Below are 24,019 nucleotides of genomic sequence, written 5' to 3'. Positions count from 1 at the left end.
CTCTGACATAATCAAAAACCAGTCATTATATTTTGCTTAGAGATAACAGAGATTTGGTCTTTTAACCCTTTAATAGGCCATGGGCTTTTATTACACACTCCTATAACCTAAGAATAGCTCAACCAGTTTGCCTTGAAGTCCCTGTAGTTACTGAATAATAAGCCTTAGTATATAATAAGCCTGAGATTTAGTGATAAGACGAATTGCACTTAATATGACACATGAACTAACAAGGTTTGTTTACAGGTTTTCTGCATGATGAGATCATGCTTGTGGCACGGGACAGTTTACATGTGCCTAATGATCCCAAAAACGTTTTTTTTTTTCTGTACGAGTTTTTTTTCCCATTTTTACACGAGTCATACAGTAATCAGATTTCTACTTCACAACAAGCCAATAAACTCACAGAAGAAGACGTGATGCAAACGTAATGTAAAACTCAAACTTTGAACATCGCGCCACTTTACCTGAAAATGTGAACATGTCATCTAGAAGATGAAGAATATTTAGATCCTTCATTTTGTCAAGTTGGTTTCAGCATCGCTCCAAAAGTGTTTTGCTGTTATCTGGTCGGCAACGCTGCTTATTTCCAGGACTGCTGTCTGTTTTTACACATGCGCAGACTGAGAAGTCTGAAAGAAATCAGAGTAAGAGTTCACGCTCACTGAGAAATCTGATTACGGGGCTAAAATCCAGTGCTCAGACTTCTCAATCAGATGTCTAGACCTTACTCTGATCATAATCATATACTCACTCATAATCAGAACTGCAGAAATCTGATTATAATTGTGTATGTAAACACATTCAGTGTTTATAACCATCGTCATGTATGACAGAGATTTAGTGTTCTTAAGTCATTGTCTAACTTCATTAAGTCACATTAAGCCTTTTTTCACATAAAGCATATTAGAACGTGCCCTTAAGCTGCATCAGTCTGTCTCAGTGCCAGTGAGTGAGCGGGACAGATGCATGCTGTAGCAGCTGTAATGGAAAGCCTAGCGTAGCAAAGACGGTCCCTTTTTAATCCCCTTGATTTTGGCCACAATGTTGGAAGTGCAGGTGTCTGGACACTTTCACATATTATAGTGTAAATAATCTGTTTTACACCCTGTAATGTGTAAAACCAGTGACGTGACCCATCACAATGCTCTAATCCCAGCCAACGTTGAGCTTTCCTGCTTTTGCACAATGCCTAAACCTCAGAGTGCGCGAATGGTAAATATGTACAGTGGGAGTCTTATTTACATATAAATTCCGCTGCGCACTGCAGGGACAGATGATAGAATGAGTCTATGCTCTATATAAACCTTTGAGGGATGGCACCCAACAAAGAGAATTCTGCAATTGGGACAGTCAGGTTACTTATTTAGGAAGGCACATTGTTCTGTGCGTTTAGTAGCAGATCTGCTTTCCGCTGCAGTCAGCTTTTATGTAAGTAGATCAAGCTGCAGGCTCCTGAGTGGTCTGCTGCCAAAAAAAAAAAATAGAAATGTCAAGTTTGGGATTATACAGGAAGGTTGTCTATCACTGGCAAAACCCAGAAAATGTTGTATCTAACAGAAAACATGCTAGCATGCAATGCTTACAGTGAAGGAAATTCAGCGGCGCCCAGCATGATCTCAGCTCTGCGACGCTAATTGGCCTCCTGCTACCTCTCTTTCATTGTTATTATGATGGGCCATAATCCTTGTACCTTAGGCTGTTCTCATCTTAGCAATGGCAGCATTTTGAGGTGAAATCTTCCTTTAAAAATGATTAGCAGTCAAACGAAGAGGCCACATTTCTTTTGGAATGTATGTAGATGCAAATGGCGTTCAAACTGCATGTGTGATTAGCATCGTTACCGTAATAATAATATGGCAGGTAATGTAACCTCTGTGAGCCACGAGGAAGGCATCAGAGGGCAGAACAAACTGAGTGTAGAGGGGTGGGGGGTGTAGGAGTTGGTAGGGGGGGTGGAGGGGTTGGTGGAGGGGTGTAGGAGTTGGTGGGGAGCATGTAGGGATTGGTGGGGGGGGGTGTAGGGGTTGGTTGGGGGGATGTAGGAGTTGGTGGGGAGCATGTAGGGATTGGTGGGGGGATGTATGGGTTGGTGGGGGGGGGGGTGTGTAGGGATTGGTGGGGGGTGTAAGAGTTGGTGGGGAGCATGTAGGGATTGGTGGGGGGTGTAGGGGTTGGTGGTGTGGGGTGTAGGGGTTGGTGGTGTGGGGTGTAGGGGTTGGGTTGGCAAAACAAGAGACACAGATTCAGGTGGGGGGGTGCAGGGGTTGGTGGGGGGTGTGTAGGGATTGGTGGGGGGATGTAGGGGTTGGAGGGGGGATGTAGGGGTTGGTGGTGTGGGGTGTAGGGGTTGGGTTGGCAAAACAAGAGACAGAGATTCAGGTGGGGGGTGTAGGGGTTGGTGGTGGGGGGTGTAGGGGTTGGGTTGGCAAAACAAGAGACAGAGATTCAGGTGGGGGGTGTAGGGGTTGGTGGTGGGGGGTGTAGGGGTTGGGTTGGCAAAACAAGAGACAGAGATTCAGGTGGGGGGTGTAGGGGTTGGTGGGGGGTGTAGGGGTTGGGTTGGCAAAACAAGAGACAGAGATTCAGGTGGGGGGTGTAGGGGTTGGTGGGGGGTGTAGGGGTTGGGTTGGCAAAACAAGAGACGCAGTTTCAGGTGGCGGTGCCCAAAGGAGAGTGGACGTCAGTGCCACAGTCTGCTGGAGGAGAATGATTCCTTCAATGCTCCCGGTCTGCTTTGTGTTATTTCTTGGCCGGGCAAATGAAGGTTTTGATATTGCTTTCCGCTGACAGAGAGATCTGTCACAGAAAAAGGATTACTGTCAAATGCTTTAAGCAGGGCGAAAGTGGCACACTGTCAGGATGCAATGCAGAGGGTCTGTGGAACTCTGTACAGAACTGTGGGAAGCAAGTTTGACTTCGCTGCTTGTTGTTGTGGTTTTCAATTTTGGACATATTACGAAAGAATTGAATTACCGTACATAGCTCATCAAAATAAACCACCGCCTCCTGATTAAATATCCACCACCAACCCCGACCCAGCTCATCTGAGCAATTACTTTGGCGGAAGGTAATTGCGTTGCGTAGCTGTGCCGCGGTTGCAGTTGTTATGCAATAGTTTGCCTAGGAAATTACTGTTTTCACTGGCTCCCACACCACAACACAGTAGAAAAGTACTCTGAAGAGACAAGGGGGCAGGTGTACTAAGCTTTTTCTGCCAGGTTCAGGTGCAAATATGACAACACTGTGCAGTCAGAGACCACCGAGACCAACTTCCAGTCGAAAAAAGTACAAGCTTTTCATTTTTGAAGAGACATTTCTGAAGTTAGATTGAAGATAACCCACTTGTTTAAGGACGGGGATAGTGAAAGGAAAATAGATGATCTAAAAAATGTTAATTAGGGCCTCCTATTAACCGTGCAACACCTGGTAGACCACCAAACCTTACAGTGTGTCAAATTTATGCTGCACGTCTTTCTAGTAAACAATTCAATAGAGTGTAGAGCTGTTCTAGTAGCACTGAGCATGCTACTGCAGCAGCTAAGCATTACTACTGTCTCGCATCCAAGGGATTTTTGGGGGGTCCAGGACCCACTGCTGAACCTTTTGGGCACCCTGAATGTCTTAAAATCAGAATTCTAGGGGGTCCCTGGAAATAAACATACTTGTATACCTAAGAACAGCTCAGTCAGTTTTTATTGGATTCCCTGTAGTTACTGAATAATAGGCCTTAGTATGTAATAAGCCGGAGATTTTAAGGGGTTAAGTAACTAGTGATGCCGCACCGCTCACTGCTCTGCCTCAGGGTGGCGCTGTAGCAAACTGGTTCATTAACAAATTAGAAAAGAACATTATAAGAATTATAAAGCCATGGAGCTTGCATCTGCTCAACTACAGCGAGGAAGTTAGCAGCCAGGAGACGCTGGAGTAGCCAGCCAATATAGAACCCCTTGAATACCAGGGGGTATTTCACACACTGTTCACACCCCACAGCACAGGCTCATAGCAGCTCGCTGAAACATCATTGACACTAGCTTTGAGGATAAAGGCTCAAATCTAAATCTGAGTGGGAAAACCTGCACTTGTGTATCTGCTGTTGCTTCAGTATCAAGGCCTACATGGCTTCAAGTTCAGCCACGTCACCACACTGCTGCGCTCCCTTCATCAGGTTTAAAACCCTAATGCTGCCTACAAAGGCAGAAATGGACCAGCCCCTACCGACTTGATGGCAATGGTGAAATCTCGAACTGGACCACGAGCCCTTCGAGCTTCGAGTGCAGCTCGGCTTGACCCGCCATCCTTCAAGGCGCGAGGAAGACAAGCGCCGAGAATGTTCTCCGTACTGGAACCCAGGTGGGGGAATGAACTCCCCCTGGCTGTCCGAACAGCAGAGTCTCTTGCGGTCTTCAAACGCAGACTGAAGACTCATCTCTTTACACAGCACTTAAATGAGCATTGAATTAAGTATTGATTTCAATATATTGGGCTGCACTTGTACATCATAATTTATTGTATTGCACTGTGTTTTGTAGTTTATTGTATTGTATTGCATGGCACAAAGTTCTGTGCTCAACTCTGCTCCTTTTCTCTGGGTACCTACAGTGACTGTTTCTAGCAGTATCTGAGATACTTTCTCTAGACAGACAAAGCTCTTCCTGTAAGTCGCTCTGGATAAGAGCGTCTGCTAAACGCTGTGAATGTAAACGGTTCACTGAGGTCTCACTTACACCAGATCAGCAAATAAAGACTCCAATCTGAACAGATAAACCTGTGTTCCTGTGTGTGAAGCTGAGGCTTAAGCCGCTTTAAATTCAGTGTTGGAATCGGAAGAAGGAAGAACGTTTGCCAATCAAAGAAGCTGCTGGTGTTCTCAGAACAATGGACTGACCAGCCCAGAGTCCAGGCCTCAACATCTCTGAATGTGTTTACATTGTGAGAATCAACTTCTGAACTTTGGAGGTGTGGAAAAAACGTCTCTGCAGATTTGAAAAACTGAAAGCGAGGCTTCCGAAAAGAATGAAAGCTGTAATAAAGGCAAAGCGTGGACGCAATAAATAACGAAATAACGGATATTATATTTAGCCGTTGAATATTTTTTCTGATTAATCTTTTTTTTCCAGACACTGAAAAAGGAAAAACTTGTGGTTAATGGCAGTTTTGACAGGAAATGAAATGAACGGGTGGCCTCTGACTTCGTCATAGTACAGCGCACATGCATTTGAGGGAGGAACAAGCAATTAAAATGAGCGTCGCTGATTACGTTGTCTTAGAATTGCTAAAGTTTCAGTGGGCAGTTTTTCCTGCGTTATAAAACCAGGTGTCTCAACAATGTTTATCATACCAGCTACATAAGGGCACAGGCCTCAAATACATGCCGAGTGGATATTTGCCAGCAGAATAACATTAATACCGCTCTTACTAATTCCCAAACTCCTCCATAGTTGACCTGCTGAGTCCTCTGGTATTGACGTTCCATGTTATTACTTACTAAAATCAATTTTTTGAGTCAGAGTAGAGTTACACCCCTGTATAATGTTTTTGTTGGAAACAATATCACTTATGCACATCACTACCTCTTCATCACTTTATTTTCTATACTGTCCTGAGCTTGAAGCCTCCACTGTGTCTAAACCCTACACCTTACAACCACAGCGCAGGTGGTCCTTTAACACCGTTTGCATGAGTCTTAGTAAACTGACCGTTCATTTAAATGTATCGTGGTCGTATATTTGGGCCGTACCAAGACGCATTTTGCACAGGTCCTTTTCACACAGTCCTTTTCTGTCAAGAGGTCTTTCTGAACCAGAGTGGTCAATGATTGGAGACACTCTTTGAGATCAAGCAGATCAAGTTGGCAACCAAACCACAGACGGTAACTACATCAGTAACACCTCAGTATGTTTCATTATGTTTGTAATGGCAATATTAAGCTTATTTTTACTGAATAGTAACCATTTCTTTTTAAATGTACTATTAACTCGTATTTATGGTGGTGATTTCTAACCTTGAGCTGTTGAGGACCACCCAAATATACCGTAAGAGAGGTGCGGCATCGCTGATCAAGGCAAAAGGGCCGCTCTTCATTTATCCATAATACCTGTCTCATGATATCATCGTTGGTCTGGAGTCCAGTCATTTTCTCTTTCGTCACCCGCGATCAACTCAAATCATCATGTCCAACTGAACTCGCCCAGACTAAAGGCAGAAGAAGAGAGTGGTGGAGTTGAAAAGGCCAGAGATAGCAGAGATTCGTCCTCAGATGCTGCGCTGCCTCAATCCGTCAAACAGCAGGGAAGGTCCCACAAGCCCTCAGAAGCCCCATAACCGAAGGATCTGTCGGTTAAAAAGCTTCATAACTGCTTTTGAGTCCACTTTCACACTTTTGAGCATGGGTCCTTTTCATCTTTAACTCTTTAAGAACTAACGTGTCCCCATTGACGTTTTCAGGAGCTGAGCTTTCTGATCATTTGCAGAATGCTGCAAATAAATTTCGTTTTTTTGTTGTCAACATTTTTCCCAAGTAAGTTTTCCAAGTAACATAATATTAAATCTAACAGAGATCTAATGTTTCTCAGTGTGGGATGGTTGTAGGAATATTCTAAGATTATTTAACTTGCAGTCATGTGACTAAGGAAGTACATCCGTATTCGATCTTCAGTTAAACAGTATGTCTAGATAAATGTGACTTTGCAGTCATTTATTTCAAAATAAACTGAAATTTAATTTTTGCCTGTTGAAAAACTAAGCGCACCGCTGATTTCAGTCGTTTGTACTGCCCCCTATGGCAGAAACAACTTCATGCAAGTGGTCCTATAACTGCCTACCGGTTTCTTCTACCTGGAGAAATTTCTGACGGTTTCTTCTCACCGAATTCCTTCAACTGTGTGACGTTTGAGGGGGTTTCTTGCAAGTACAGCTCATTTCAAATCCCCTCACACAATGGGATTCAGATCGGAGCTTTGACTAGGTCCTTCATAACCCTCCGTTTCGTCCTTTTGAGCCACTCATTGGTGGATTTACTTGTATGTTTGGGATCATTATCCTGTTGGAGGGTCCACTGGAGATGGTCTCACATTCTTCTCAAACACTCTGTGCTATGAAAGAGAATTCATAGTTGATTCTGTTATTACAAGTTGACCAGAGCCCGAGGCAGCAATGCAGCCACAAACCACAACATGTCCACTACCAGGTTCTTCTGATCAAATGTTGGCTTTGGCTTTCACCAAACTTGGCCAAATGACTGTCTTTGACTCTGTCCATAGCACATTGTTCCGGTAGTCCTGGTCTAGACCCTCATTAGCAAACTGTAGGTTGGATTTGTGCAGTCTTGTTCTAACGGTAGATGATTGCACTTTTACATCATTAGTGGCAAAAGCTAGCCGCAGATCCTGTGATGACATTTTAGGGTTCTTAGACTTCTTTTAGCATCTTATAGTCTCCTCTCAGGTTAAATGTGCCTGGCCTTGACAGGCTTGCAGTAGTTTTAAATCTTTTTCACTTATAGACGATGTTCTGGACAGTGGAACGATTGATTTTCAGTCTTTTGGATACCTTCCCAGCCTCACAGGCATTTACACCTTTTTCTGAAGGCCTCAGAGAGACCCAGGCATGATTAGACCACACACTCCAGTATAAACAAGCAAACCAGACCAGATATGTGAGGTTCCACTGAGATGTTCTCTTTATGATGTTCTACTCACTAGCACCCGATTGGTTACACCTGATTTCAATTGGACGTGTTTGAAGTAGTGATATACTGTATGTATGGGGTGCACTTACTTTTTCCACGTGAGAAAACTGCATTGCTGTTTAGTTCTATCATACAGAGTATTAAGACGGGCATAACTGGCTTTAGTTGGGCTGTTTCTTGCTATAAATGGTGAAAGGAGTCACTTAAGGTCCCCCCAAGCCACACTGGTGAACAAGCATGTTATTATTATTATTATTATTGTTGTAGTTGTTATTTATAATTTGTGTATATCATGATATTGTCAGTATTAATTGCATTGTATTTATTTCATTTGTTTATGTAGACAGTTTAGTTCAGACAATTAGACATTCTCTTACCCCTTATGTATTTTTTTTGGATTAAAATGAAGAAATTATTATAAGGAATAAAGACTGGGGTGGTCTCCGAGTGAGTCAGTCACTTAGGATGTGTAAATGTTTAGAGACAACCTTGTGAATCAGAACACAGAGACCACGTACACGCATGAGTTACAGATAAAGACATATAGAAGTGAGCAGGTGGTCTTAAAGTCCTGAATAATCTAGTGAAACTCAGAGCGGGTTGATGTGAAACTCTGTTCTAGAGAACCCTGCAGAGTCAAAAGTGTTCACAGTGGTGGTGATAGGAACCGAACATCTGAAACGTTTAATCCCTCTAAGAGCTCCCTCACAGAAAGATATAACATGAAATAGTATGAAGTCAGTGCCTGATGTCTGGGTAGTTCTGAAATAAGCTTTTAGTCAAATATTTTTAAATGTGTGCCGGGTGTTTTAAGGCAAAATCGTCCCCAACGAAGGCTTTTTTGTTTTGGATTCAGCACAATTTCCCCATCATCCACATAACAGGCATATGTAGGTCACTGCTGGTGTTATAGTAAATAAAATCTAACAGTCATGTGACTAGGGTGGCACGGTGGCATGGTGGGTAGCGCTGTCGCCTCACAGCGAGGAGAGCCTGGGTTCAATTCCCCTGCCGGGTGTGGAGTTTACATGTTCTCCCCGTGTCTGCGTGGGTTCCTCTGGGTTCTCTGGTTTCCTCCCACAGCCCAAAGACATGCAGTCAGGCCAATTGGACATGCTTAATTGCCCCTAGGTGTGAGTGTCTGTCTGTCTGCCCTGCGATGGACTGGCGACTTGTCCAGGGTGTATCCTGCCTTCCGCCCGATGACCGCTGGGATGGATGGATGGAGTGATGTGAAGGAAGTACACCCTTTTTTTTTTTTTTTTTTAAGATATGACATCAGTATTCAATCTTCAGTTAAACAGTATGTCTAGATAAATGTGACCGAACCTTGCAGTCATTTATTTAAACCTCTTGGAAAAACTAAGCGCACCCCTGATTGTCATTTGTACTGCCCCCTATGGCAGAAACAGCTTCACGCAAGTGGTCCTATAACTGCCTACCGGTTTCTTCTACCTGGAGAAATTTCTGCCCAATTCTTCTCGCAGAATTCCTTCAACTGTCTGACGTTTGAGGGGGTTTCTTGCACGTACAGCTCATTTCAAATCCCCTCACACAATGGGATTCAGATCTGAGCTTTGACTAGGTTTAATCCCTCTAAGAGCTCCCTCATAGCATATAACATGAAATAGTATGAATTCAGTGCCTGATGTCTGGGTAGTTCTGAAATAAGCTGAAGCATATTTTTTAAATGTGTGCCGGGTGTTTTAAGGCAATGTAGTCCCCAAAGAAGGCTTTTTTGTTTTGGATTCAGCACAATTTCACCATCTTCCACATTACAGGCATATGTAGGTCAGTATAAAGTCTAAATAAAGTGGCTGTATTTGTATTGTAGACATCGTGACCCGTAGTTACTATCACCACTGTAGGGAAATGGGAGTCTTTAATTTTCTCTACAATAAAGCAACAAAACACCCTGAATAGCTGTCTGCATCTCAGCCACTGAGCTATGGAGTCCTGTTGGTAGAAAATTGGTAGAATTACTCTGTAAGTAATGTCAAATGGACTTGCTCTTATGGATTCTGACACAGCATGAGAGAAATTTCAGGCTTGTTTAGGACTGTTTTTAGCTTTGTGGGCTGCCTTTAGTCCATTTTCCAGAGCTGAAGCAGCCTTCAGACACTGAATATTTCTTGGCTGATTGTCTACGTTTAGATTGTGTCAGGGGGGCCGGGGGGAGGTTTTTGTCAATATCACATTTTGTAAATTTGATATTTCACACAACTGCTCCTTTAAAGAGTTAATTCATCTGTTCAAAGAGCCCTTTCTCGTCTAGGCCTCCCTGTAACCACCATCGACTTTCAGCAGCTTTTATTTGGCAGACGCTGAAAACTGTCCTGTCTGCTTATCAATCGCGCCACGCTCCATTTGATCAGGAGGATTGCGGCTTTGTTTACGAGCCTCTCCGGGGCTTTGAATGCTGTCTGCTCACCTCGTACCGTGCCACCCTCCATCAATAATTGATTGCGCCTCCATCCTGGAAGTGCTCCTCTGAAGTAACAACTTCCAGTTTTGAAGTTCTGCACCGTTCCGGTCCCATGACGTGTTTGATCCTCCACTTTTATGTCATATGTAGCTTTCAAGAACTGCTAGTTCTCCCACTGCGATGAAGCTCCGCAGCGTTCGGCAAGTCTCCCCATTGCGCTGCTCCGCTCGGCACGGCACACGCCGGGTCATCGGAGCACAAAAACAACCGCACACTAACAGTTACACTGTACTGAGTTACTTCAGTGAGGCTGAACCAAGATCAGAGCAGAGCTGCTGTGGAGAATACTGCAGCAGTTACAGTACCAGTCAAAAGTTTAGACACACAAAGGGTTTTCCTTCCACATTTCCCACAGTTTAGGAAAACGAAGAATTATGCAGAGAAGAAAAAATGTCAAATTCTTCCAAGGAGGCCAATTTTGCCTTAATGCAGTGAATCAGTGGTTTGTAAGTGCATGCATACAGGGGTTTTAGTATGTGTCCAGACTTGTGTGTGTGTGTGTGTGTGTGTGTGTGTGTGTGTGTGTATATATGTATGTATATCTGTGTGTACATATATATATATATACACACACATACATACGTACATACACATACACACGCACACACATACCGATCAGGCGTAACATTCTGACCACCTCCTTGTTTCCTAACCCTACGCTCACTGTCCACTTTATCAGCTCCACTTACTGTACAGCTGCACTCTGTAGTTCTACAGTTACAGACTGTAGTCCATCTGTTTCTCTGATACTCTGTTACCCTGTTCTTCAGTGGTCAGGACCCCCATGGACCCTCACAGAGCAGGTACTATTTGGATGGTGGGTCATTCTCAGCACTGCAGTACCACAAAGTATCAGAGAAACAGATGGACTACAGTCTGTAACTGTAGAACTACAGAGTGCAGCTCTACAGTAAGTGGAGCTGATAAAGTGGACAGTGAGCGTAGAAACGAGGAGGTGGTCATCCTGTTATGCCTGATCCGTGTATTTCCCCAGTTTGACTAGAGTAACAGCTATTTATTAAAAAAAAAAAAAAAAATCAATCAATCAGTCGTTAAATTAATGCTGAGGAGCTGTTTCAGTGGGTTTAGGACATTTTGGGGAAGTGCTGAAAGAAAAGACTTGAGTTGCTGTTGAACTCCGGTGTGTGTTGGCAACATTAGACTCACAGCTTCCGTGCTAAAGTGCAGAAGTAAAATCTGGACACAGACCATGTCGTGGCGGATGGACAGTTGGCTGATTTTTGCCGAATCATTGCTTTAATGATGAAAGGCTCTGCCCGCCAGAGGAGGACGGGGCTGTAAGATATAATGCGGCCCGCTGCTCCAGATCAAAGCGTCTTTAAGATAACGAAAGGCATATATTCCATGAGGTGTGCCCAAAATTTTGACTGCTGGAGTTTTCAGTTACTTCAGCCAGCGTGAAGCAGGATCAGAGCAGGACTGCTGCTGAGACACCGCAGCGCTAATAATCCCCCATCGCTCACATACAGCTGGACTCAAAGTCTTGGTTCACACATCTGAAAGAACTGGGTGCAGAGGCGGGATTATTAACAAAAAGCAGTTACATTTTATATGTAAATGGCATTTACAAATGAATATTTACAGAATCTTTTATTTTACAAAGTCATATTTCTCACAAAAATATAGCTCTTCTCAAAAAGTTTAAATATCTGTACATCTGCTATGAATATATTTACAGAGGAGGTGGACCTGTCCGAAGGAGCCAGTACTCAAATGTAACTCTAAATCTTCTCCGGTGTTCACGTTACAGCGACTAATAAGAAGTTTAGCCAAATACGCAAAATGAAAAAGCACTTGAAGCAGTTGAAAATAAAAAAAAGGGTGAAAAACAGTAGAAATACAGAAAGGAAAAGGACGATATGGCACAGAGTACTCAGAAGTAGCGATGCTACATCAGTCCGTTTGACCTCGACACCCTTCCCCTGAAGAAGCAATGACCACAATCGTCAGACACTGATAAATAAAGCTTTTTTTTTTCTTTTCCAGAAAAGAAACAACAGGTGGAGTACTTTTACAAGGCACTATTATGAATTACGTATGGATGCAAACGTCTAAATGTAAACGAAATGCCGTGTAAAGAGCTCTTTCACCAGGCGCCAGAGTCCTACTCCAACAGAAACCTGTAAATGACGAATAAGCAAATTAGACACGTTCAAAATTTCCCTAAAACTCCAACGAATGCAAGCGAACCCAACCAGAGACACCGGTGACCGATATCAAACACTGTGAACGTGTGAAAGTGAGGAGCTGAGGCAGAAAGTGTGGCTATACCAGCCAGAAGCAAGACGCAACCAACAGAGCGCTCTTAAAGATAAAGGTTCCCCAATGGATCTTTGTTTGGGGCGCACAGTTCTGGGAAAAACCTTTGACGGGTAATCTTGCACGCTACCCTTGGTGGTGGAAGAGACGTTCGTTACGCTTTAAAACAGGTTCTTCAGACTCGCACATCTCATTTACATCAAGTTAAAAAAACCCACGGCTCTTTTGATCACGCGTAAAGGGCGGTAAGATCAAATGATGCTTGATCTCAGGGATACGGGGCTTTTGGAACTGGAGCAATGCGCATCATAACCAAAGCTATCCGTTTGTCATTTAACTCCGAGAGGAAAAAGAAGAGGAACTGTCCTTTATTGTCCACAGTTGCATCATTATGCTTCAGTTAGTTTCCCTCCTTCGCTCAGTGCGCTTACATTGCAGCGTCTTCATGAGCTTCTATGAAGTTTCATGCTGTAGCTGCTCAGGCTTCTAACATATTGTTGATGTTTACAGACGAACGCCATGAGAGTCACCTGCAGCTGCTTGTCTCAGTACAGTAAAAGTTAGCCTGGTGAGTTAATAGCAAGCTAATTAACGAGATGATGCTATCAAGCTCGCGAGCATTATGGTAGCTAGTACACTGTCCAGCTGTCCGACAGTTCGCGGTCAAGTTTTTTCTGGCTTTGACTTTGTAAAGACTTTCCAGTCGCTGTTAATTTTAGTTGCTTCTGTAAAGTCATTTCTTTAGATTTAGCTTTATTTACCGTCTAAACCTGAAGAACTTGGACTCGGGTCTTGGCGGAAACAGTCAGCAATCCATAAAGAACGTCGTAAGGAGGGGAACGACGGAACTTTTCTGAAAAGCGTCTGAAGAACCCGTTACAAGAGTTCCTACAAGAACCTTTCGAGGCGAGACTCCACAGATGAATAGGATTAATATTATTATTATTTTTTAAAACGACAGATAAAACTATTCATCTTTGCCAGTTGATTCCCGATATCCTTACATGTATATTATGTTTTGGAAGTTTTAAACATGAGATGTTTTCTGCTTAAATATGCCAAAAATCCAGCAAGTCTACAGAGCAGATGATTGGACTCTTGTTGTTTTACTGCTTATTAATTATAAAATGTTTCTCAAACCGCTTTGTTGTAGCAAATCAAACATAAATCCAGCTAAAAGCAATATATTTATATTATATCAAGCATTTCTTCTGTAGTCTTTCAGAATTTGGTAGAATACGAATAGAAACAAACGTAAATTTTATGAACGCAGATATTCTTAAATTTTGAATTTAGAGAAAAAGCTTATATTGAGAAAAAAACTATTTTTGAGTAGAGCTCAGAAAACATGCAGCATTTGTTGTGAATATTGCAAGAAAGACACATTTGAATATTTCATTTACAATCTATACAAAACCAGCTTTACACTAATATATGGCATGACATGGTTGCACCAAGTGCGGGCCTTCATTAAAGGTGCTAGCTCCCCCTGGTGGAGAACCTACAGCCTGCTACAAGTGAGGAAATGTGAGTGAGTGAGTGAGTGAGTGAGTGAGTGAGTGAGTTACAAGCCAGGTCCATGAGGTGCTTCACATCTAAAGAAACCGAGTGATGGGACCAAAATCGTCATTTCGGCGAGTATCCTCGTTTCGTCTTAAGAGGCCTACGTTCTTTTCCAAAATTGGCACTTTAAAGATCCATTAGCTGCTGCAACCTCTCCGGTCAAACTGAAGCGATTCTGCGGCATCACTTCGAAAAGCCACCAGGAACCTTTATTTTTAAGAGCGAATTACAGAATGGAGGGGAGCTCCTGCGTTTTCAGACCCGTGTCTTCTGACCTGTGGTATGGTGGAAAGCATCTGAGAGGGATGAAGCCAGGTCAGGAAAAGCAATATACACACATGATGATGCTAGCAAACCCACGCTGAGACTGTGCAGCATTCTGGGAAAGGCTTAGGAAAAGCCCTCTCCATTTTATAAGCAGCTCACAGTCCCCCAGAGTCCTCCTCAGGGTTCAGATAATTGCACAGACAAAACTTTTCTTTTTCTTTTTCTTTTTTTTTTTAAATACAAAATTCAACAGCACTCTTAGAGTGAGATACACATCTTAATACACTTCACTCGAAATGTGAAGCTACCCCCCTCCCCACCCACCCACCCAAGAATCCACGCAAAGCTTAAAGCCGTAGGCATGTGTGAGTACGGGCTCCTCTTAAATGTGCTTGACTTTTCTGGCCTACACTTGCGTGTAAGACACCACCTTGAGAATCATCATTTGGAACAGGAATCACAAAGCAAAAAAAACAAAAAACACTACGAGTCTGATTCGTGCGCCGAACAGACGTCATCAAACCATTGTGCAGACTGTGTTGAGGTTGGGGTCGAAGCGGACCACCTTTCCCTCGATGGTTTTGGAGTTGGTGTTGTACATTGGGTTTTCGAACGTGGCCTGGCCGTTACTGTTTTCGTGCGCGGAGCAGCCGGTGTACTCCGCTTTATCCGTCCTCCTGAAATCAAACAGGGGGACACAGTGGTGACCACCAGGGGTGCAAAATGCATCGGGATGAAAATATAGATGCCAGTTCACCTGCACTGATTTTGTGACTCAGATTTGTGTACTGAGTGTATTTTTAATTATTTAAATGAATCTAATTCATACCAAAAAAAAAATCAGATCAGAGACTTAAGATTCTACGATGTACTGAATCGTTTCCTAAAGAGTCGTAATCAAATTGAATTGTAAGATGATTTACATCCATGCAAACCACAGTAACGCTGTGCTCCTCTCAGCACCTAAAAATGATTTACACGTTATTTCCTTCTCTGTAATGCGCATACTCTATAAAATCCCTGCGGCCGAGCTGTTTTGGAGAGCGTGCTTGTCTTGTTAACCCTTAGAAATTGCAGTAATTGCTGCATCTTCTGCAAAATGTGGAGATTATAAACTCTTTTTATACCGTAACTGTGTTCGTATGTAGAACCTGATTTTTTTCCTGATTTGAATTTGAGGGAACGTTACCGTCTTGTTTGCCTAAAGAAGACTGTCATCTACATTTTTTGTAGATCATCAAATCTATCAATCAAATGTAAACAGAATTCACGTAAATGTAACTCAAATTACTGTGTCATGTGACATACAGCCGAAACGATGAGTTCTGAAGCTGGCTTTACATGGTGAAAGATTTTAATGCAACTTCAGTTGCTTGAAACCTACATGAAATTAAGATGCACTTGAGTTATACAATATAAAGCCTCCTGCAACCGACTTGAAGCTCAGCTGCAACCGATGCAGCCGTCTTAACACTGTGAAACATCGCGCGGTCTTACTGACAAACATCTCGGTTCATGATGCTCCAGTTTGTTATATCATTGATGTCACTGGAGAGGAAAATCAACCAGAAGACGGTTTATTTGGTGGTTGAAAAGAAAGCCTCCTGATTGACTTTATGAAAGGTCGTTCTTAATTTGATCAATTTCCTTAGTCATGACAACGAATGTTTGTTTTTTGAAGCTAACGTGTCTGTAATCCGCTGATTTAGGCTGTGTAAACATCTGCTCGTGCCACTGTTTGTTCTTTTTAGCCCTCTGTTACGGAGATCTGCGCAGCTAGATTCATTTTCTCTTGGCGCCCCCTAAATTTCCCCCACAGAGCTCACATTCATTTGGGATCCAGATGGTAAATATTACTGAGGGGGAGAAGATGGAGACACGCTCCAGAGTGCTTCTATGGCAGGATAAGCAAGGCATCAGGTATTTGTACGCGGCCGAGAAACGTGTCCTACTTTTCCATGACAACAAAGGATCCAACAGGTGGATCCCTCGCCAGCCAACATAACTTGAGGTTCAGTGCATGCTGGTGAGTACTGAAGAACGTGGTGGCGTCAGCAGAGGAGCGAACGGCGTCTGAGGAGGTATGTACTGGGTTTAAACTGAGGCGACTGTGCTAACGTTTCATTTGGTTTAAGGGAGCAAAGAGCCAACAGAGAGGAGCATCTCCAGCTCTAATAAATGAAAAAATCTAATCTGGAGTCAAAGTTTGTGGCTCCAACTTGAAAGAACTTTTAAAGAACTTGAGATGAGCAGCGTTTCGTGATGCAACCGTCTCATTTCAGTTCAGCATCCGTGGGGCTACACAGCCTTCGAAGGACACGCCTTAGACCGTGCCCGTCAAAGCATGCAGCCCCAAAAATGATATACCAAAAAACATGACCTCCTAATTTGGCTGCTACTGTTGTAACTTTGTTTTGAGTTGCGTCGTATAACCGACAGGTTGCATGGAAATTAAGTTGCATGCTGCTCACAACATGCTGCTGCCGGCATGACAGGTTCACCATGTAAAGCCAGTCTAAGGGTTGAGTCAGAGGCAGTTAGTGTGCAGGTGAGCGAAAACTGAATGTATATACAAACCGCTGTTTATACAGATAAAATCCAAACCCTGCGAAAATCAGGGCGAAAAAAGGCACAAGAATCGCGACGGCCACGGAGCTGCTGTTGGTCCTGGGCGGAGCCTCGGGGCTTCTCGTGGTCTCGGTGAGGTTTAGACCTGCTGGACATAAAACATGATTGACCTTACACTCTCTTCTACATACTGCCCTGTTCTTACTTTCTATTCTGTTCTACGTTCACAGTGAAGAGTATCATTAAGAAGACATGGGCACAACTGTTGGGGAAACACAAACACATATACACTCACCGGCCACTTTATTAGGTTCAGTTGCTTGTTAACACAGATAGCTAATCAGCCAATCACACGGCCGCAGCTCACTGCATTGAGGCGTGTAGAGGTGGTCAAGACAACTGGCTGAAGTGCAGACCGAGCATCAGAACGGGGAAGAAAGGGGATTTAAGGGGCTTTGAACGTGGCGTGGTTGTTGGTGCCAGACGGGCTGGTCTGAGTATTTCAGAAACTGCTGATCTGCTGGGATTTTCACGCTCAACCATCTCTAGGGTTCACAGAGAACGGTCCGAAAAAGAGGAAACATCCAGTGAGCGGTCAGTTGTGTGGATGAAAATGCCTTGTTGGTGTGAGAGGTCAGAGGAGAATGGGCAGACGGGTTCCAGATGATAGAAAGGCAGCAGGAACTCAAATAACCCACCAGAATCTCTGAGGAACGTTTCCAACACCTTGTTGAAAGTCTGACATGAAGAATTAAAGCAGTTCTGAAGGCAAAAGTGGGTCCAGCCTTTTACTAGCAAGGTGTACCTAATAAAGTGGCCGTTGAGTGTGTATAACGCTTCATAATGCACTAGTAGATACCTGTAATAGTGTAAGCCTGTTCACTGAGTCTATATAACATGGTATCTACAGTACATACCTGATTAAATATATATATAAACATCCTGATGTAAATGATGCTTAACTGCTTGACATTTTTACCTATGACATATAGAAATAATGACATTGATGCCTTTTCTATGAATTTTGTTTCAAAACAAAATGTTTTCCAGACATGCGTATTCACCCATTCGGCCTACAGCAGTTTAGCTCCGCCCACTCCTATTAGGAGTGTTTCAGCTCTGACTGCCTTTTGAATGACCAATCAGAACAGGGATCATTTACATATATCAGTAACGTTACCGTATCAGCAAAATGCAGGAGATCGGCCCTTTAAGCAGATCCTTCTTTCCCTGTAGATCTGAATAACAGTGCCTGTCTTTCAGGCTTTCGGAAAATCCTTCCTAATGTAATTCCATGCTACCGACCTGTGATTACAAAGGTGGTGGAAGTCAATTAATTTTTTGAAGGTGCAAGCCAATTAATTTTTTTTAATTACTGCATAATCAGGGTGAGAAATGAATAGTCGTGTGAGCTTGCTAACTCAAACCTAATTGAACAATCAGTGGAAACGCGCACAGAGGCGCACCGCTCCATTTGAATGTGACGCTCGACGCGGCTTTGATTGGAATTCATCAGTAGAGCAGCGTACCTTGCCTCTGCAGTCCAAACTTCCCGTAGTCTCGGCCGTGTACGTAGCCCTGGAACACATAGGTACTGCCTTTGTGCTCAGCGGAGACCTAGAGGAAGCAAACGATAGCGCCTTTTCAGAGCGGTCCGAAGTGCCACTCGACTCAAAGCATGGTTGTTTGGAGGAGAAATAAAACACATTCATGTTCTGTTAAGTAGCCCCACTTAGGAAATTGCTTCGGCTGGAGTACAAAAGTGTCAGATCAAAAGGCTTTAAGGATTTTAGTATCAGAATTTGCACTCTCAAAGCAAGTGCCGTCTTCTTCCCTCCCTTTTTGCCTTTTGCACTGGCTGGTCAAACATAAAAGCAGCAGCTAAGCTCGACACTTCCAAATGCATAATCAGTCCTTCCCTGACAGCGTATCCCGAGATAACGCATTGCTTAAGATGCATCTATGCTGTAGCAGGTAGCCAGAACACGGAGGCTTAGATGAAAAAAGGGAATATTAAAGTGGAAGTGCATTTACCGGCTACATAATTCACTCAAGTGCAAATGGGATGCATTCACAGCAGAAAAGAACACAAAATGTACAAAGCCATCTGAATCCTGTTTACATAAAACACGCCACAAGTCAACTCCGAGGTCTCGGGTCAAGTCGATGTTAAACAGCTGGAATTACATCCACCGAATTTGACTGAGGTCCCCGGAGTTTTCTTACTTCTGTACCTGAAATCATTCCGAGAAGAGGACAGCTTTTGATTCTGTCGGTATAATTCTCGTTTGTGTTATTGTACAAAAGCTGAAAGGAAACTAAATCAGTGCCTCTCTTGTGCTGTTATACCATTTCAGTGTATGTAGAACAGATCGAACACCGTGTCCCTCACATTGTTTATCTGTGGGCCTGATTGATGTGAACATTTTGTGACCAATACCGATATTAAGACCTTAACTTTTAACTGATAATATAGACAAATGCACAGTACAGTACAAAAGAAATCGAAGACCACCATTCATTCATTTCATTTGTAGCCAAAACAGCCGTTAAGTAGGAGATACTTATTTTTCAATCTCAGAAAAAAAAAAAAAAAACATTGAAACTTCCAAAACTAAATATCACATTTTTCAGCATTTATTGGGCAACTTAATCCGCATTCAATGGTGTTGAGGTCTGGACTCTGGGGTCGTCGGTGCATCGTCCAGCGTCTTTGTTTGATGTGTCCGTCTCCTTTTCTCAGTGAGGCTCTTCTTGATCAGCTACACGTCCTTTCAGACCCACAGCGCTGAGTGGCCTTCTCACAGTGGAAGGATGGGCAGAAACGCCTGTGGATGTTTTCAGATCTGAAGCAGCTTGATCTTCTCCTCTCTCTCAGAGATCAAAGCTTTCAGTGCTGTTTATCTGATGGGGGGCAGTTTTGGTGGTCAAGCAGGCCTTGCATGGTTGTTGGCAATCCCACTTTCCTCTACATCTTTTCAACAAACTTTCTTCTTCAGTATAAAAGCAGATTATTTTATACCTAATCTCTTCAGAAATATCTTTTGAAAGTAATATATTTGACTATTTCAGACGTGAAGGGTGGTCTTTGACTAGCAAAGTATGAGCTGAACTTAATCAGTGCTTTATGATGGTCAGTTCTCCAACATCCGGCAGCATTATCAACCAAACATTACACTGATCTGGCACTAACCCTAATCCACACACAGCTTTTAAAGCCTGGATTTAAAGGTAGTTAAACGGAAAGGGGTTAAGTGTGAACACAAGCCAGAGCTGAAATCCTGACTGGACGGACAAATGTGTGGATATCTTTCCAGGAAAGTAACGTATGGGCTTCTGCAAGTGGAAAACCTCACTAGGCATATCACTCATGAGAAACGGCGAAAAACCTGTACCCCTTGTGTGCAGCTACTACCGCGCAAAAGCGATGTTACATCCTGGTAACGGGACTTTCTTGGCAAATGTGAACATGTGCATCCCAGAAAAATACCTGGATCCCCCAGGTGCTCCATCTAATCCATCTCTACCCATAACTCCAGCAACCCAATGATCAGCTTTGGCCTGTTTGACTTTTTCTAATAAAACCTGCAAATCAACGCTGTGCTCACAACAACACACTTTTCATCATCTTGAGGAGAGTCGGACTGCCAAAAGAGTGGAAAACACACACACACACACACACACACACACACACACTCAGACTTCACTTGGCAACCCATCAAGAACTTGATTGAATGAGCTGCTCGTGTCCAAACATCCTTCACTTTTGCTTACATAGCTACGGTATATTCACAGCAAACAAGGACAGAATTGCAACACTTGTAAATGGGACAGCGACCTGTGGCCCAGCACTTCCTAAGCTGGTCTTAATGGCCCCCCAGACGCTCTACATTTTTTCCCCTTCCCTTTGTATTGACAGTTTGGTTGAAACAAAAATGTGGACTGTCTGAGGGGCAGAGAGGACCAAGTTGGGAACCACTGCTCTGAGTATCTAGAACTTTGCAGTGGGGTCAGTCATGGGCTGGAGGTTAGGGAACGGTCCCTATGACTGGAAGGTCGCCAGTTTGATCCCCAGCGCCAACAGTGCATGACTGAGGTGTCCTTGAGCAAGACACCTAACCCCTAACTGCTCCCCGGGTGCCGTGGATAGGGCTGCCCACCGCTCCGGGCAAGCGTGCTCACTGCCCCCTAGTGTGTGTGTGGTTAAATGCAGAGGTGGAATTTTGTGGGACTAATAAGCATCACTTAACAAAGGGGGTCAGATAAGGAGTTCTGTAGTACATTTAGGCTTGGAATCACTTGTTATATTAATACATTTTATTCTATAACAGTTAGTTTAGACGACACAGTCCGGTTGGTTGAGACACGTTCTGTTATTTGTGATAACAGCCTGTTTTTTCACAGTAACTGTATCTTTCCATTAGGTACTGGCTGCTAAATAAAGCCTCGCTTTACGCTGCAGCTGCTAATTGTTCCTAAGTTTTTACAAAACGGATACATTTGATAACTTTTATAAGATGACGTTTGACCTGCAGCGCGTTTGGTCTCAGTTACCCTGAGCAAGTTCACAGGAATAAACTGAAATCAGCCAAAAACTACCAGAATACAATGTGCAAAACAATAAAGGCTGTGACATGTTTTACAGACGGGCTGGAACAAAACCACATTCAAGTTCATCTGGAAAACACCGTTAAAGATGAGCTATAAACTAGACACCAGATGGTGTTTGTCAACATTTAAAGTCAATGTCAATAGACTTTTGCTCTTCATATTAATTTTATCCTGACTTCTATGAATCATTCTGCACACATCAAACCTGATGTTTCCTAAACGTACATAGTACTTGGACTATATTGGAATCATTTTATTCATTTATCTGCAACGAAATTGGTTTCATATCATTAAAAGTGTCGATTCCAACCTTTTGCATGGTGGCGCATCAGTTGTACTTAAGTATGAACACCTCTCTGATGGTTTCTGACAACAAACGACCCTAATAAATAAAGGATAAACAAACAAACAAACAAAGTAAATGCTTACAAAGCCGTCCATGGTCCATGTCTCCTCCGTGATCTTGGTTTGGGTGCCGTGCACCAGCGCCCTCATATGATACAGCAGCAGGGTCAGACGAGCTTCTCTGCTCTTGTACACGCCTGCAGTTAAAAAAAAGCAACAAAACAACACAACAAAGCGCTGAAACAGACGCGGCCCAGACTTCAGCAATTCGTTTTCTTTAGCAATAAAATGTGGAAAAAAAAAAGAAACCACATAAATCAGGAAAGAAATGAAGTACAACAAAAATGACATAACTCATAAAACTCTTAATTGCCCTCAAACAACTGCTGTAATTACTGACAGTGTAATTAGAGGCTGAACGAGCAACAATTATACCATTCTTTAATAAACAACAGTTTTTTTCTGTCTTATAAGAGAGAAACAATCTAAACAGCAAAGCTGTGATCATTTTAAGAGCATTTTTTACATCATATTAAAGGAACAGTAGTATTTTAATTGAAGGCTACTTACATAGAAACTTCATAACATAAGCAGTGAATAATGTATTTATAAAGCAGTGCTTGAGTATTTATGAACAGCTTATGTTACTGTTACAAAGCATCATTTACAAGTAATTGAACTAATAATGTCTGTTTAAAAACGCCACATTTATTCTACACATTTCTACTTGAGATAAAGGACAAAAGTGCAATTTCTATGACAGAGACCTGGGTGAGTATTACAGAATATTATGGAATTGTTTACCAAAATAATAACAGACTAACAGTAATAAGGCATTATTTGGTAATATTCATTAAAGTGTAATAAATACAAGGTGAGTCAAAAGTCACAGGACACCGTTTTATTTGATTTTTTTATGCTGTCACAGGCCAACGATGCGGCGCTGAAGGTGGTGTTTGTTGTGGATTTTCTCAGCATACACAGTTTGAGCGGACCCCCGAGAAAAAAAAGTCCATAATAAAATCAAATCAAATTTATTTGTAGCGCTTTTTACAACGGATGCTGTCACAAAGCAGCTTTACAGAATTTCGGAAAAGACAAAGTTTCAACAGGAGTGTAAGAATGGACAGAAACCTCCCCGGTGGGCAAGCCAGGGGCAACAGTGGCAAGGAGAACCTCCCTCAGAACTGAGGAAGAAACCTTGGGAGGAACCAGGCTCACCAGGGGGGACCCGTCCTCCTCTGGTCAAACTACCTACAAGTGATTATGCTACTAATATTAATAGCAGTAATATTGGTATTAGGAATAACTAGGAGTCTATGAGAACATCAGCGTAGGGTGGGCAGCTCGTCCAAGGCAGGTGGTGGCAGCTGGGGCATGGGCAGCTGGTCTGAAGTGGGTAGCAGGAGGGCTCGGCAGTCGGTCGTCCTTCAGCGTTTTATTTTATAAAAAATAAAATAAAATAAAATAAAACCTGTCCTGTGACCTTTGACTCACCCTGTAGAACGGAACTGTGATACGATCGATCAAAGCTTTTCCATAAACCATTGTTTAGCTTACAAACTGAAAAAAGCTTGACATGAACTGTAACTGCATTTTAAGGTAATGGAGTCGGCGTATTCTGACTTTCTTTGAATAGAACTGTGTGGAATAGACCGTTCATGGGTTTTATGCGATGATGCACATTTTTAAGTGTAGAAAAAAAAAAAAGACATGCAGAGCAAAAGTTCGACACGACTAAATAACAACGTTGCAATGCACTTCTAAAATCAACATTTTCCCATCATGTAATGAAGGACAACTGGATAAAGTTTCAAAACAACTAAATAACAAAGTTGCGAAATCTTTCTAAATGTACGGCTCGAGCGCCATATGATCTCGACGCTTTGTGACATTGAGCCGCAGCTTAGACCAGGTGTTAATGCTTCTTACCTGACAGTAAAAGCTCCGTGTTCCTGGTGGTTAGAGTGGCGTTCACTCTGCCGGTGGTGGTGTTAAAGCTGGTGATTGTCAAAGTCGTCGGCTGTTTGACTGCCTTGTGCTCCACCGAGCCTTTCCAGACGTACGTCGGGGCGAAGACGTCGTCAGGAACTGCAATTGAGAACGTTTAGGCTGTCAAACAGCAAATGGGTGGAACTATTTTCACCTGCAGTGTTTTTGATAATAAGCGCTTTATGGGGTTCATGCAGATCTCAGAAGAAATGGGTGAA

The 24,019-nt window shown here is 42.9% G+C and overlaps 1 protein-coding gene across 3 annotated transcripts in view; it reads right to left on the bottom strand.

Moving 5' to 3' along the window:
* Positions 1 to 14,619: 14,619 nt before the first annotated feature.
* Positions 14,620 to 24,019, bottom strand: part of csmd3a (CUB and Sushi multiple domains 3a) — a 534,059-nt gene continuing 524,659 nt past the window's right edge. For 2 of the 3 annotated variants that reach the window (XM_037534188.1, XM_037534190.1), the window contains exons 66-70: positions 23,742 to 23,900; positions 21,894 to 22,006; positions 18,383 to 18,470; positions 16,863 to 16,998; positions 14,620 to 14,962 (exon numbers count right to left, since the gene is read on the bottom strand). In XM_037534188.1, the coding sequence (XP_037390085.1) occupies positions 14,803 to 14,962; positions 16,863 to 16,998; positions 18,383 to 18,470; positions 21,894 to 22,006; positions 23,742 to 23,900 (656 nt within the window). In that variant the 3' untranslated portion in view covers positions 14,620 to 14,802. Of the gene's footprint in view, positions 14,963 to 16,862; positions 17,002 to 18,382; positions 18,471 to 21,893; positions 22,007 to 23,741; positions 23,901 to 24,019 lie in introns of all 3 variants that reach the window. The other variant, XM_037534189.1, reaches the window with a different exon arrangement.

Source organism: Pygocentrus nattereri, chromosome 24 (genome assembly GCF_015220715.1).
Source record: "Pygocentrus nattereri isolate fPygNat1 chromosome 24, fPygNat1.pri, whole genome shotgun sequence".
NCBI lineage: Eukaryota > Metazoa > Chordata > Actinopteri > Characiformes > Serrasalmidae > Pygocentrus > Pygocentrus nattereri.
This window is presented reverse-complemented; position numbering and strand designations above follow the sequence as displayed.